This window comes from Taudactylus pleione, unplaced genomic scaffold (genome assembly GCF_031769625.1).
Source record: "Taudactylus pleione unplaced genomic scaffold, aTauple2 ptg000073l, whole genome shotgun sequence".
Classification (NCBI taxonomy): domain Eukaryota; kingdom Metazoa; phylum Chordata; class Amphibia; order Anura; family Myobatrachidae; genus Taudactylus; species Taudactylus pleione.
This window is the reverse complement of record NW_028284475.1, coordinates 8,323,955-8,340,994: the sequence shown is the minus strand read 5'-3', so window position 1 is coordinate 8,340,994 and position 17,040 is coordinate 8,323,955. Positions and strand designations below refer to the sequence as shown.

The 17,040-nt window shown below is 44.4% G+C and overlaps 1 protein-coding gene and 1 long non-coding RNA gene across 2 annotated transcripts in view; one reads left to right on the top strand and one right to left on the bottom strand.

Annotated features, from left to right (window-relative positions):
• TARS2 (threonyl-tRNA synthetase 2, mitochondrial) overlaps positions 1 to 8,536 on the top strand; it is a 30,011-nt gene extending 21,475 nt beyond the window's left edge. Inside the window, exons 15-19 of the mRNA XM_088467665.1 lie at positions 1,831 to 1,931; positions 4,396 to 4,500; positions 4,904 to 4,976; positions 5,879 to 5,993; positions 7,820 to 8,536. Of these exons, the coding sequence (XP_088323791.1) occupies positions 1,831 to 1,931; positions 4,396 to 4,500; positions 4,904 to 4,976; positions 5,879 to 5,993; positions 7,820 to 7,968 (543 nt within the window). The 3' untranslated portion in view covers positions 7,969 to 8,536. The remainder of the gene's footprint in view (positions 1 to 1,830; positions 1,932 to 4,395; positions 4,501 to 4,903; positions 4,977 to 5,878; positions 5,994 to 7,819) is intronic.
• Positions 8,073 to 17,040, bottom strand: part of LOC148532615 (uncharacterized) — a 45,996-nt gene continuing 37,028 nt past the window's right edge. The window contains exon 3 of the long non-coding RNA XR_015877711.1: positions 8,073 to 8,384. This is a non-coding gene — a long non-coding RNA (uncharacterized LOC148532615). The remainder of the gene's footprint in view (positions 8,385 to 17,040) is intronic.

Genomic DNA, 17,040 nt, shown 5'->3' with positions numbered 1-17,040 from the left:
GCATGTGAAATGCTACGTTACTATGTCACACTCGCTGGCACGGCAACGTAGCATTTCGCAAGCAGATGCAGTCACACACAGAATACAGGCATGCCACATATCATTTTAATCAGCAGAAGCTGCTTGTGCTAGCTATCCGCATCACTTTGCGAATAAGACACAATTGAAGGTAAACCACTATAGGCGCTACTGAGTCACAACACAGCATGGCGCGACTAGAAGCGCTGTTTAACGCGTAAGGAAGTAAGATCTATGTGGACATATCTGTATTCTACCATTATTGTTCTTCTGACAGTAGCGGGAGAGTGAGACGTTGCCCCCTGCTGGTTGCATGTATGTAGGGTGTAATTACACACTTACCCTGCCACCGAGGTATTTATGTAAGTCTGTGTAGTTGCTCCAGATGTGTCATAGATAAAGCGAATACTTGCAAAGCTGCTCACTACAGCTCTGTAAATGACTTTTGACGAGATGCCTGATATTTGGCTGATAATGACTGGGGAGGATCTGTCGGGATCCATCTGTCTTTCACCCATCCAGGGTACTTATATAACTGAAGTTTCATTAATTTCTATTGTTGAGACAGGTGTTGTATTTGTGTATAATAATACTGTAATAGCTAAACTTTGGGATGTACTGAAATACAATGTACAGGTGAGGTCATAGTGTTATCTGATGAACCATTTCTTGTCGCTGTACCCGTCGCAGCACCAAATGTGCCATAGACACCTAAAACTGCACTGCCACCCCCTAGTGGTACATTCTGTGTTTTACTCTCGGGTTCAGTTTCATTTCTGGTTGAGTGATTGTATCTAGCGTCTCCTATGAGCTCCAAGTATAAGCGGTCTTCCGATTGGCTGATAATAGGTAGAGGGGAAGGGCTTAGCTACAAACAAGTTAGGTTTATCTGGCCAGCTCCCTCACAGCGTCCTATACACCCCATGGTTGGCTGTGTCCCCCAGGTGGAATAAGAGTAACAGATGTAAGGTTGGGTACACATGCATTTAAAAAACAATAATAAATTGTTATTTCGATGGCGTGAAAGCGAAGGATAGAATGGCAGAAAGACAGAAATGTAATCTGATTTTGGGCGTTATTATGTGTAAACACGTGGAGTATAATTTGGCCTTAAGCCCCTGTAGAGCGGATCCTTTAGGTTTTGCAGATTATAACGCATCCATGATATCACAGGCGTAACGAGTGTCTGTCACTTCTGTGCATTACCCACATCTCCAGCTGTGTTTTGGGAGGTTAGATTCAGTGACTGTCTGGCTACATGCGATGGAAAATGTTCCCTTCTGCCAGGCACCCACATAACGCTAATACCTGGAAGTGAAGATTGCTGAATAGACTTTCCCTAAACGAGTCTACTCTTGAGAAATGACCAATGTCTGTCTTCCCGGATTTGTGTATATGCTGCTCCTGCTCTGCCCCGGGGGCATCTGAAACTTTCCACAATAATCTCAGACGTTGCTCAGCTCCTCCCGAGTTTCTGGCTGTCTGTATAACACAGTGTAAGCCTCCGGATTCCCCTACACTCAGGCCTACATCTGGCAGCCTGTCCGTGCATGCCGCAAGCTGGAAATGATCGTCCTTTCCCCTTCACTGACTGCCAACGTTAGTGTCCTGCTTCCTCCGGCTAAACTCATTGCTTTGTATTCCTTTTCCCGTTTCTAATATACATGTTTCCATTTTATACTGGGGCTGGGGAAAAAAAAAAAAGCTTCACCATTACGAGGTTGTACTGGCGATACGTTCATTTGAGGGGTGATCAGAGCCCCAGAACCTCGCCATGCTGAGGATGTAACTGTATGTTGTTCTTCGCTCCAGATTGACATCCAGATTGAAGATGCCATGGGCCGCTACCACCAATGTGCCACCATCCAGCTGGACTTCCAGCTACCAATCCGCTTCAACCTCAGCTACGTGGGGTAGGTGCCCATCCTCGTCAGATTGTGGAATGACTTTTGCAACGTTAACAGGAGGGGACAGGTTTGGTTGGCGTGAGAAAATGAGCTGTACCTGGCATCTCCTTGTAGGGGCTGATGCCAAGTGCCCAAGGCGGCTTCTCGTGTCTGCTGTGGTTAAAGACTTGTAAAGATTTAAACAGGAACATTAGATATTTTTGCTGCTTTTAAAGTGCATGAGAGCTCTGTGTAAGTGCCTGAGGGCCTGATTCAGACACGCTCGCGAGCGATGAGCGCTCGCAAGCTGGTCGATGTTGCCCAAGTGCGCATGCGCACGACGGAGGCGGCTCCGTCGTGCGCATGCGCGAGACATGATTAACGACGGCCAAGCCATCGTTATGGGTCTCGCACCAAAGGGGGCGTGTTGTCGATGGTGATTGACAGCACACCCCCTTTGATGGGCGTGGCTGCCCAGACGGAGGCGTTCCCATCACAAGTGATGTCAGTGGGAGTGCTCTTGGCAATGATAGAGCTGAAAGCACTCCAGGGCTTGCAGCAGATGAGACCCTACCACAAGGGTCTCGTCGCAAGCCCGATGGTCTTGACCATCGCGACCATCATTTTGGCCGCTCGACTTTGTCACCCACAACTATGTGAGCGGCCAGGAGGCCGCTCCAAAAAGTAAGAGGGCCGGCCCTGATTGTGTACACTCAGCGGCCATTTCATTAGCGCTGGTTAGGACGCCTCCCCCTTAGTTCCCAGAACAGCCTTGGTCATAGGGGGGATTGTACATGGTCACGTCATCCACTTACCACACATGCTGCGACTCTCCCATTCCTCCACATCCCATAGGCCATTTGGGTACACAGAACTCATTGTCCTGCTCGTGGAACCAGCATGAGGTGACGATTGCTTTGTAACACATTAGTCTAGTAGAAGGTGGGTAGACTATGACCTTAAATGGATGTACATGCTCGGCAATAACACTCCGGTGGTATTAATGTGTGCCAAGGAAACATTCCCCACACCATAGCATCACCGCAACCAAGAACTCTGTAGCCCCAATTTCCTGGGCTTAGCTGGCGGGAGTGGAACCCTCTGTAGTCTTGTGCTGCTGTAGCCCATCTGCTTCTGATCAGTGATGGTCCTCTGCTGACCACAGCTGTAACACGTGGTCATTTCATTTTCACTTTAACAAGGCATTTTTGTCCCACAGAACTGCCTCTTGCAGTTTTTTATTTTGCTACATTCTCTGACATCAGCCGTTTCTACTCAATCCACCCCATCCGGCACCAACAGTCTTTCCATGGTCAAAGTTGCTTTAGATTACATTTCTTTGGTCTAGACAACAACTGAACCACTTGACCATGTCTGCTTGCTGTTGAGTCGCTGTCGTCTGACTGGCTAATTAGATATGGCCTTGCTTTATTGAGCAGCTTTACAGCTTTAACTATTAAAGTGGACACTGAGTATATAACCTGTGTGTCACATTTTACATTAATCTGCTATTTATTTTAATTGGCAAAGTAAAAAAAAAAAGCTCTGTCACAAAAAAAAGGAATAAAACTGGCACTTGAGTACAAGAAAGAAAAAAAAAAAGTTAAACCTGATGCGTAACCTTATACAATTTGTGGTTATTCATGACCAAGGATTGATGGGGGCCCATTGGTCGACAGTCCATCTTTCAACTCGAAACATGGCGGACCCCGGCTGCTCCTATGCTGTTTTATTTCACTTAGGTTATGGAGGAATATTAATATTGAATATATATATATATATATATATATATATATATTGTAAATAAAATCTGTTTAATCATTTTCTGACACAGGACAAAACTTTACGTCAGGGGTATTCAACATGCGGCAACTCCCAGCTGCTCTAGACTACACATCTGATCATGCCTTGGCACCATTTTGCCATAAAGGCATGCTGGGAAATGTAGTTCCATTCATTGCAGCTGGAGGGACTCATGATGAATGTACTGTAATAACCATGGTTATTTATTACCAGTTATTTATATAGCCCACACATATTGCGCAGCGCTTTACAAAGAATATTTTGCCATTCACATCAGTACCTGCACCAGTGGAGCTTACAATCTATGTTCCTTATCACACGTACACGTGCACACACACACACACGGGTTATTTTTTGTGGGGGGAGCCAATTAGCCTACCAGTACATTTTTGGAGTGTGGGGGGAAACCAGAGCACCTGGAGGAGACCCACGCAAGCACAGGGAGAATATACAAACTCCACACAGGTTGGGATATGGTGGGACTCGAACCCACGACCTCAGTGCTGTGAGGCTAATTGTTACAGTCTGTGCTGCCATGAGAAACGGGAATGACTCTAATGAGCAGTGTTTACCTGGGCAGGATAAATGAAACACAAAGGAGATATAACCAATCATGTAAAGGCGTTTTATCACTTATGGCAGTTGCTGTGAAATACTAACCAATGCCCCCTTCTGTTTCCCGTGGCAGTAAAGTGGACGGCACAGTAGAGAGGCCGGTGATGATCCATCGCGCTGTGCTGGGCTCTGTGGAGAGAATGTTGGCTATCCTGGCTGAGAACTATGCTGGGAAGTGGTAAGTGTCTGTCCGTCAGCTAATGGATGTGTCCTGTCTTGGCTTTATCCGACGGTGAACAGCTCGTGGAAGTGTCTGCCGGCAGCAGGATGATACTCTCCCGCTGTGGTTGCCCACCTAGGTCTTTAAAGGGACACTGACCACAAACTGTTCTTTACTGGTGTCGTGTGCTGGAAAGTATAGGAGAAAATACATTCTGCTTTTACGTTATAAATTTTGTTTTATACATTTTTTGTATTCATGGAAGTAACAAACTGTATACTGAGAGCAAAAGGTTTAGCAGAAAAGAAAAAAGAAATCCAAAAATATAATGAATGTAGATGGAAGGAATTGTAAGAAACAGCTGGTTCCCTTCTCCAGTGCCTCACTCCCATCTTACACTTACGCATTGTGTCTTCTCCAGGCCATTCTGGCTTTCACCATTCCAGGTCATGGTGGTCCCTACTGGAACCAGTACTGAGGATTATGCCCATGAGGTAAGAGGCGCAATGTTGTCCCTTCCATGGATTCTCCCAACAACGGGAGGACCTGGTTTCTTATTGATCAACTGTTAAATGATGCAATTATCTCACAAAGATATGTTTTGGCTTTTAACTGGTTCACTTTCATTGAAGAATGGAGTCACCCCAGGCGGAGTGGTCTTTTTAGTACAACGAGCAAAAAAATAGTCCTTTATCTTCTGTAAAAACGCACATGATCAGTAATTGTTTTTAACTTTCCCTTACCATGGCTGTTATAATTAAAGTATCCTCCAGAGCAATTTCTGATGCTCATATTAAAGAGAAGTTTGGAGATCAGGTACTTTAGAGGATTCGCCAGGCATTTTTTGAAAATATCTTATTAGTTACAATCGTTGTCACTGGGTGGCTATACAAGTAACTTGAATATATTTAGACTGGAGAATGGGTCATCAGCCGCTACTTTCAGACGTGTCCACCCCGATCACCGGTCTTCATCCCATGCAAATTTTTGTGTGAGGGGTGTTTTTTTTTTCTTTGAGTCAGGTGTGTAGGGAAAGATGTCATACAGTACCCTGTCAGATCTGAAAGATTGCATTATCCATCATATGCTAGCTATTCCACCTGACATGCTACACTCTGCTCTAGAGAATGCTGTTCTCGGAATGGAAACTGTTGTTGACCACAATGGAGGACACATTAAACACTTATAGTGCTCTTAAAGTGATCTATATTGCAACCTGTTGACAAACTGAATGACTAATTTTTTTTTAATAAATGGCATTCGCTGAAGTACCTGTTTGTTTAACAAAAAAATATTGTTGAGCTTTTGTGACATGGTACCTGGAGTCACATAGTGACTGGTGCTCTAGTACAGTAACTAGAGTTTATTCTGTGTTACGGCTTTATCTGTCTGGCAGGTACATAGAATCATTCATGACAACGGCTTCATGGTGGATGTTGATACAGACCAAGGAACCACCTTCAACAAAAAAATCCGCAAGGCTCAGCTGGCACAGTACAACTTCATTCTCGGTAATTTGACCTTTCTAATCATTAGGTCGTCCTCGTTAAATCACATCTCGTGTCAAAGGGTTCACCCTTGTGTACGATGCATGTCTTGCTTTTCCACCAAGGCTCATGGATTTGTGGCGCAGAAGGGGAGAGGTGGGTGGGCTAAAGGCGATCAAAGCTAAGTATGGAGAGTTTTTCCCAATTTTTCAGAACTCAAATTTAATTTTGTGGAGTAAAATTATTTAAAGAAAGAGGTGGAAGGCGCACCTTCCGTAGGATCACTCCTTGCTTTGCAGAGGGGTCCCACAGCCACAGGTCAGAGCTTAGAGGTCATCAGGTCTGTCCTGTAGTTTCAATGAAACCCATTTTCCGTCTTGATGCTATTGCGCAGAGAATCTCCTTTTTTGGCGCGCTCCGATCAATGAAATCAGTAAGGTTCACACACAGGTCCTTACGCAATGCCGATATTTACTTAATAGAGCGATTATTGGTCAATTGCGCATGCGCTAAAGTACATTACTGTAGTCTCAAACATAAATGTTTTACTTGCAGTGTGATAGACAGTTAGTGAGGGTTTGGAGAAGGTAACTGGAATGGCAGTAAAGAAAACACAGGCGTGTCGCAACCGTATTCGGGACCTGTCACAGCCGGCGTTTGCGCTCCCTTACGCCATAGAAATGAGTGGTACTAAGGACCTCATTCAGAGTCGGTCGAAGCGGCCGCACGGTTGTACGGAAAAAGGGGCCGGATATGCAAATGATGCACTCGCATGTTGCGTCCCTAAGATCGGATCGGCAGCTGGCCGACCAAAGGGAGGAAGCGGCCGGAAGACAAAAAATACGCCCCCTTCTCGTACGCATTACACGTCATCTCCGGGCATATAAGGATTAATCGAGACCATCGGGAACCATTGGAACTGGTCGTAGAGCTGAAGGTTGACCATACCCTCTCTTAAGCTCTACGATCATGTCAGTGTAAAAACCTCCCATGTCACATGTGCCATGACGCTACTTTGTTAATTATGCATTCCCATAAAACGCCGTTCGCATAATTAGGCACGCCTGCGTTCGGATCTCCACTCCCCCGTTTTCAAGCACCTTCCCCTGTTACCACCCACAAACGCCTCATCCTGTCACTCAAACTAACGACCTGGATGTGTACAAGGAGAGAGAAATTTCTGATCGTAGCAGCTAGTTTGCGCACGCGCATTGCGAACTTTACGCAATGCGCAGTTCAGCGAACATCGGTGGCGTACGACCATGCGGCCGCTTCGACCGACTCTGAATGAGGTCCTAAATGAGGTAGAGTTTAGGTCAGGGGTTCCCAACCACGGTCCTCAAGGCACACTAACAGTCCATGTTTTAAGGATAACCAAACTTGAGCACAGGTGACTTAATTAGTACCTCAGTTATTTTGGTTTAACCATCCGTGCTTAAGCCTGGATATCACTAAAACCAGGACTGTTGGTGTGCCTTGAGGACCGTGGTTGGGAATCACTGGTTTAGGTAATCGAAGCATAAAGTTCCATGAGGCAAAATAGACCTTATAGTACTGCGCTGACCTCCAAGCGTAATCGCACATGAACACCGGTTTGGAAGCCATTATAAAATGTACGTATGCCGCTATGTATGCTAACCTATGAAAATGCAAGCGGGATCCCTCGCAGCTACAGTAAGTACTTTTTATGGGACGGGTGTGGATAGTATGAATTGCTGACTGTTAGCTGGAGGCAGTAGGTAGGTTCCAGTTACGTCCTGTGTTGGTGGAGGAGTACGCTTTACCATATCACAGTATTACAGCCTTATGTGTTGCCTGATACCCCACTACTCTCCTCTCTTGCACCGTAGTGGTTGGGGAAAAGGAAAAGCAGAACAACACCGTCAACATACGGACCAGAGACCGCAGGCAGCACGGAGAGCGCAGCCTATCGGAGCTGATCGCGAGGCTGGCTGGGCTGCGGGACGCACGTGTCGGGAACGCGGAGGAGGTCTTCTGATATTCCTAGGTCACATGTCGCTTTGAGTGACTGAGAAGGGTTAAATGGCAAATTTACCACCAGTCCAATCGTAACATCAAGTGGAAACACTCGTGTACGGGAACTGTATGTACCAACAGCAAAGCTTTGTGCTGTACCGGTGCTACTGGTGCAATATTACTGAGGTTACCTGGTGCCTCGCCATATTACACTTGCTAGCTCTACCCATTCACAGCACCCAATGCCAGTTCCCTAATGTTCTTACGCCAATCACACAGTCATGGTGTGTTATAATAACATACAAATTCTATCATAGTTATGTTTATTTTCCGTGCTTTCTGTACGTGTTAAGGAAAGTCTATGGATGAGAGTATGATGCCGGGAGAGTCTCATTTCTCTACAGATGTGTCTCTGGAGCTGCCATAGTGACTGCTGTTCTGAATTGGGAAAAAAAATGATAATACAAGAGTGATGATCATATGTACAGTTCTGTAACAATAAAACTAGCAGTGAGTTCTGATGTCACAGGTGAGTTGTGATGTCATTATTTCAGCACTTTTGTTAGGAAAACTATTTTAAGGAATTATGCAAAAATATAACTACAAACAACAAGTGTTGGCCTCAAATATTAATGGTCGATCACCCAAATAAAAGTCGAATTACAAATAAAAACATTTTTATTATCAACTAGCTGTTGCCCGCGGCTTCGCCCATGATGACATCGATTTTGCCAACATTTTATTAGCTGCGCTAGTTGTACTGCTTTGCATAGGGGCCCTGTCACAGGAGTGGCCCATGTGACCAGCTGCGCTATACAGACTGGTGGCAGCACCACCTTCACTCACCACTCATACCTATGTCACTGTGTGCCCTGTGCACAGACTGCTATGTAACCTCTCCTATTCACCCACCACTCACACCTATGTCACTGTGTGCCCTGTGCACAGACTGCTATGTAACCTCTCCTATTCACCCACCTCTCACACCTATGTCACTGTGTGCCCTGTGCACAGACTGCTATGTAACCTCTCCTATTCACCCACCACTCACACCAATGTCACTGTGTGCCCTGTGCACAGACTGCTATGTAACCTCTCCTATTCACCCACCACTCACACCAATGTCACTGTGTGCCCTGTGCACAGACTGCTATGTAACCCATCCTATTCACCCACCACTCACACCTATGTCACTGTGTGCCCTGTGCACAGACTGCTATGTAACCTCTCCTATTCACCCACCACTCACACCAATGTCACTGTGTGCCCTGTGCACACACTGATATGTAACCTATCCTATTCACCCACCACTCACACCTATGTCACTGTGTGCCCTGTGCACAGACTGCTATGTAACCTCTCCTATTCACCCACCACTCACACCAATGTCACTGTGTGCCCTGTGCACAGACTGCTATGTAACCTCTCCTATTCACCCACCACTCACACCTATGTCACTGTGTGCCCTGTGCACAGACTGCTATGTAACCTCTCCTATTCACCCACCACTCACACCTATGTCACTGTGTGCCCTGTGCACAGACTGCTATGTAACCTCTCCTATTCACCCACCACTCACACCAATGTCACTGTGTGCCCTGTGCACAGACTGCTATGTAGCCTATCCTATTCATGTGACCGCGGGCACAAAGCACCCGTCCCCGTTGTACTGAAAATCATGTTACTTTCAGGATAAGTGCTCTTACCAATGTGCACCATGATGCCGTTTGCTTGTCCTATCTTCTGGCCATGAGACAAAGCGCGTCATGTCATGCGTGACCTAAGTGGAATTAGCCACCCTACATCCAAAACCAAACATGTACACTGGGAGGTTTATTGACACACTGAGCCCCTGTAATGCTACCGGCTAATCTAGAGATCATCGGGATTGCTCTTAGGGGTCTCGCCTGTTCCCGGATTAGAGGCTGTAAGCTGTAGAGCCTGTGTGTAGTTCTGTCTGTAAGTATCCTTCTTCACTGAAATGTATATTCATATCTACAATGAGCCCTGTTGTGTTTGTCGGTGACAGCTGCACTACTTGTCCTGCAGCTTGTGGGATTTGTGTATTATCATTTTTTATCTATTTTTTTTTTTAACTGGGTTCTGGACATTAGTTTCTTACTTAATTGGGTGTCATGCCTGCTAAGGCTTGTGTACGCCATTCTCTCTGGAAGTGTTTACCCACCCATGGAGCATTCCGTGGAACCAGACAGCCGCTCCTAATATGTGCCCAACACAGGCGGCATTGAGCCTTACAGAATGAGAGACACTTCTCCATGTACACATCTCTACCCAGCTAAAATGCAGCGCCCTTATAAAGTACCAGAGACCTGCCCCGGGAGCAATTTTTAACTTATGGCCATAGTCGTTTTTTGGTTTTTTTTAATCATCTTGCCTGGTAGACGGCATTAGTTGCTTTTTTTCCTGAAATATTTAATTTTGACGTGACACATAAAGTTGTCCTTGAGAAAAACAGTCTCCACTTCAGGCTAACTCCAGCCACGTTACGTGTCTGTCCCAGTGCTGTAGTTATTGTCATACCACTGCAGGGTCTTACTGGGAATTGGACTGGTCTGAAATTAATCGTTTTTCACATAAATGAAATAGAAACGGTAATAAATTGGAAAATCTTGAAATTGTGTATCAGTAAACGGCTTACATCAATTTTTGTGGAGAAAGCGGATAATACGTATCAGTCTCTACATGGTATAATATAAAGGCCATCGTTGTGATATTTATGTAACGGTTTAGGCAGAGTCAGCCAAGAAAGTGCTCAGACGTCCGTTTTTCCATTGACTTGTTTTACTAATATCATCACTGCTCTGCTCCCTTGTGTCATACATTACTGTGTCCTACACCTAATCCTTCCTCCACACATGCTCTATACACTAGTGACACCTACATCACTAATATCATCACTGCTCTGCTCCCTATTGTCATACATTACTGTGTCCTACACCTAATCCTTCCTCCACACATGCTCTATACACTAGTGACAGCTACATCACTAATATCATCACTGCTCTGCTCCCTATTGTCATACATTACTGTGTCCTACACCTAATCCTTCCTCCACACATGCTCTATACACTAGTGACAGCTACATCACTAATATCATCACTGCTCTGCTCCCTATTGTCATACATTACTGTGTCATACACCTAATCCTTCCTCCACACATGCTCTATACACTAGTGACAGCTACATCACTAATATCATCACTGCCCGGCTCCCTTGTGTCATACATTACTGTGTCCTACACCTAATCCTTCCTCCACACATGCTCTATACACTAGTGACATCTACATCACTAATATCATCACTGCTCTGCTCCCTATTGTCATACATTACTGTGTCATACACCTAATCCTTCCTCCACACATGCTCTATACACTAGTGACAGCTACATCACTAATATCATCACTGCCCGGCTCCCTTGTGTCATACATTACTGTGTCCTACACCTAATCCTTCCTCCACACATGCTCTATACACTAGTGACAGCTACATCACTAATATCATCACTGCTCTGCTCCCTATTGTCATACATTACTGTGTCATACACCTAATCCTTCCTCCACACATGCTCTATACACTAGTGACAGCTACATCACTAATATCATCACTGCTCTGCTCCCTTGTGTCATACATTACTGTGTCATACACCTAATCCTTCCTCCACACATGCTCTATACACTAGTGACATCTACATCACTAATATCATCACTGCCCGGCTCCCTATTGTCATACATTACTGTGTCATACACCTAATCCTTCCCCCACACATGCTCTATACACTAGTGACATCTACAGCACTAATATCATCACTGCTCTGCTCCCTTGTGTCATACATTACTGTGTCCTACACCTAATCCTTCCTCCACACATGCTCTATACAATAGTGACAGCTACATCACTAATATCATCACTGCCCGGCTCCCTATTATCATACATTACTGTGTCCTACACCTAATCCTTCCTCCACACATGCTCTATATACTAGTGACACCTACATCACTAATATCATCACTGCCCGGCTCCCTATTATCATACATTACTGTGTCACACACCTAATCCTTCCTCCACACATGCTCTATACACTAGTGACAGCTACATCACTAATATCATCACTGCTCTGCTCCCTATTGTCATACATTACTGTGTCATACACCTAATCCTTCCTCCACACATGCTCTATACACTAGTGACACCTACATCACTAATATCATCACTGCTCTGCTCCCTTGTGTCATACATTACTGTGTCATACACCTAATCCTTCCTCCACACATGCTCTATACACTAGTGACAGCTACATCACTGATATCATCACTGCTCTGCTCCCTTGTGTCATACATTACTGTGTCATACACCTAATCCTTCCACACATGCTCTATACACTAGTGACAGCTACATCACTGATATCATCACTGCTCTGCTCCCTTGTGTCATACATTACTGTGTCCTACACCTAATCCTTCCTCCACACATGCTCTATACAATAGTGACAGCTACATCACTAATATCATCACTGCCCGGCTCCCTTGTGTCATACATTACTGTGTCCTACACCTAATCCTTCCTCCACACATGCTCTATACAATAGTGACAGCTACATCACTAATATCATCACTGCCCGGCTCCCTTGTGTCATACATTACTGTGTCCTACACCTAATCCTTCCTCCACACATGCTCTATACACTAGTGACAGCTACATCACTAATATCATCACTGCTCTGCTCCCTATTGTCATACATTACTGTGTCATACACCTAATCCTTCCTCCACACATGCTCTATACACTAGTGACACCTACATCACTAATATCATCACTGCCCGGCTCCCTATTATCATACATTACTGTGTCACACACCTAATCCTTCCTCCACACATGCTCTATACACTAGTGACAGCTACATCACTAATATCATCACTGCTCTGCTCCCTATTGTCATACATCAATGTTACATACACCTAATCCTTCCCCCACACATGCTCTATACACTAGTGACATCTACATCACTAATATCATCACTGCTCTGCTCCCTTGTGTCATACATTACTGTGTCATACACCTAATCCTTCCTCCACACATGCTCTATACACTAGTGACACCTACATCACTAATATCATCACTGCTCTGCTCCCTTGTGTCATACATTACTGTGTCATACACCTAATCCTTCCTCCACACATGCTCTATACACTAGTGACAGCTACATCACTAATATCATCACTGCCCGGCTCCCTATTGTCATACATTACTGTGTCATACACCTAATCCTTCCTCCACACATGCTCTATACACTAGTGACAGCTACATCACTAATATCATCACTGCCCGGCTCCCTATTGTCATACATTACTGTGTCATACACCTAATCCTTCCTCCACACATGCTCTATACACTAGTGACAGCTACATCACTAATATCATCACTGCTCTGCTCCCTATTGTCATACATCAATGTTACATACACCTAATCCTTCCTCCACACATGCTCTATACACTAGTGACAGCTACATCACTAATACCATCACTGCTCTGCTCCCTATTGTCATACATTACGGTGTCCTACACCTAATCCTTCCTCCACACATGCTCTATACACTAGTGACAGCTACATCACTGATATCATCACTGCTCTGCTCCCTTGTGCCATACATTACTGTGTCATACACCTAATCCTTCCTCCACACATGCTCTATACACTAGTGACATCTACATCACTAATATCATCACTGCTCTGCTCCCTATTGTCATACATTACTGTTACATACACCTAATCCTTCCTCCACACATGCTCTATACAATAGTGACAGCTACATCACTGATATCATCACTGCTCTGCTCCCTTGTGTCCTACATTACTGTCATACACCTAATCCTTCCTCCACACATGCTCTATACACTAGTGACATCTACATCACTAATATCATCACTGCTCTGCTCCCTATTGTCATACATTACTGTTACATACACCTAATCCTTCCTCCACACATGCTCTATACAATAGTGACAGCTACATCACTAATATCATCACTGCTCTGCTCCCTTGTGTCATACATTACTGTGTCATACACCTAATCCTTCCTCCACACATGCTCTATAGACTAGTGACATCTACATCACTAATATCATCACTGCTCTGCTCCCTTCTGTCATACATTACTGTGTCATACACCTAATCCTTCCTCCACACATGCTCTATACAATAGTGACATCTACATCACTAATATCATTACTGCCCGGCTCCCTATTGTCATACATTACTGTGTCATACACCTAATCCTTCCTCCACACATGCTCTATACAATAGTGACATCTACATCACTAATATCATTACTGCCCGGCTCTCTTGTGTCATACATTACTGTGTCATACACCTAATCCTTCCTCCACACATGCTCTATACACTAGTGACAGCTACATCACTAATCTCATCACTGCTCTGCTCCCTATTGTCATACATTACTGTGTCCTACACCTAATCCTTCCTCCACACATGCTCTATACACTAGTGACAGCTACATCACTAATATCATCACTGCTCTGCTCCCTATTGTCATACATTACTGTGTCATACACCTAATCCTTCCTCCACACATGCTCTATACACTAGTGACACCTACATCACTAATATCATCACTGCTCTGCTCCCTTGTGTCATGCATTACTGTGTCATACACCTAATCCTTCCTCCACACATGCTCTATACACTAGTGACAGCTACATCACTAATATCATCACTGCTCTGCTCCCTTGTGTCATACATTACTGTGTCATACACCTAATCCTTCCTCCACACATGCTCTATACACTAGTGCCAGCTACATCACTAATATCATCACTGCTCTGCTCCCTATTGTCATACATTACTGTGTCCTACACCTAATCCTTCCTCCACACATGCTCTATACACTAGTGACATCTACATCACTAATATCATCACTGCTCTGCTCCCTATTGTCATACATTACTGTGTCCTACACCTAATCCTTCCTCCACACATGCTCTATACACTAGTGACACCTACATCACTAATATCATCACTGCCCGGCTCCCTATTGTCATACATTACTGTGTCCTACACCTAATCCTTCCTCCACACATGCTCTATACACTAGTGACAGCTACATCACTAATATCACTGCTCTGCTCCCTTGTGTCATACATTACTGTGTCATACACGTAATCCTTCCTCCACACATGCTCTATACACTAGTGACAGCTACATCACTAATATCATCACTGCTCTGCTCCCTATTGTCATACATTACTGTGTCCTACACCTAATCCTTCCTCCACACATGCTCTATACACTAGTGACAGCTACATCACTAATATCATCACTGCTCTGCTCCCTTGTGTCATACATTACTGTGTCATACACCTAATCCTTCCTCCACACATGCTCTATAGAATAGTGACAGCTACATCACTAATATCATCACTGCTCTGCTCCCTATTGTCATACATTACTGTGTCCTACACCTAATCCTTCCTCCACACATGCTCTATACACTAGTGACACCTACATCACTAATATCATCACTGCCCGGCTCCCTATTGTCATACATTACTGTGTCCTACACGTAATCCTTCCTCCACACATGCTCTATACACTAGTGACACCTACATCACTAATATCATCACTGCCCGGCTCCCTATTGTCATACATTACTGTGTCATACACGTAATCCTTCCTCCACACATGCTCTATACACTAGTGACAGCTACATCACTAATATCATCACTGCCCGGCTCCCTATTGTCATACATTACTGTGTCATACACGTAATCCTTCCTCCACACATGCTCTATACACTAGTGACACCTACATCACTAATATCATCACTGCTCTGCTCCCTATTGTCATACATTACTGTGTCCTACACCTAATCCTTCCTCCACACATGCTCTATACACTAGTGACAGCTACATCACTAATATCATCACTGCCCGGCTCCCTATTGTCATACATTACTGTGTCATACACGTAATCCTTCCTCCACACATGCTCTATATATTAGTGACAGCTACATCACTAATATCATCACTGCTCAGCTCCCTATTGTCATACATCAATGTTACATACACCTAATCCTTCCTCCTCACATGCTCTATACACTAGTGACATCTACATCACTAATATCACTGCTCTGCTCCCTATTGTCATACATTACTGTGTCCTACACCTAATCCTTCCTCCACACATGCTCTATACACTAGTGACATCTACATCACTAATATCACTGCTCTGCTCCCTATTGTCATACATTACTGTCATACACCTAATCCTTCCTCCACACATGCTCTATACAATAGTGACAGCTACATCACTAATATCATCACTGCCCGGCTCCCTATTGTCATACATTACTGTTACATACACCTAATCCTTCCTCCACACATGCTCTATACACTAGTGACATCTACATCACTAATATCATCACTGCTCTGCTCCCTTGTGTCATACATTACTGTGTCATACACCTAATCCTTCCTCATCACACATACTCTATACACTAGTGACAGCTACATCACTAATATCATCACTGCCCGGCTCCCTTGTGTCATACATTACTGTGTTATACACCTAATCCTTCATCCACAAATGCTCTATACAATAGTGACAGCTACATCACTAATATCATCACTGCTCTGCTCCCTATTGTCATACATTACTGTGTCCTACACCTCATCCTTCCTCCACACATGCTCTATACACTAGTGACACCTACATCACTAATATCATCACTGCTCTGCTCCCTATTGTCATACATTACTGTGTCATACACCTAATCCTTCCTCCACACATGCTCTATACACTAGTGACATCTACATCACTAATATCATTACTGCCCGGCTCCCTATTGTCATACATTACTGTGTCATACACCTAATCCTTCCTCCACACATGCTCTATACAATAGTGACAGCTACATCACTAATATCATCACTGCCCGGCTCCCTATTGTCATACATTACTGTTACATACACCTAATCCTTCCTCCACACATGCTCTATACAATAGTGACAGCTACATCACTAATATCATCACTTCTCTGCTCCCTATTGTCATACATTAC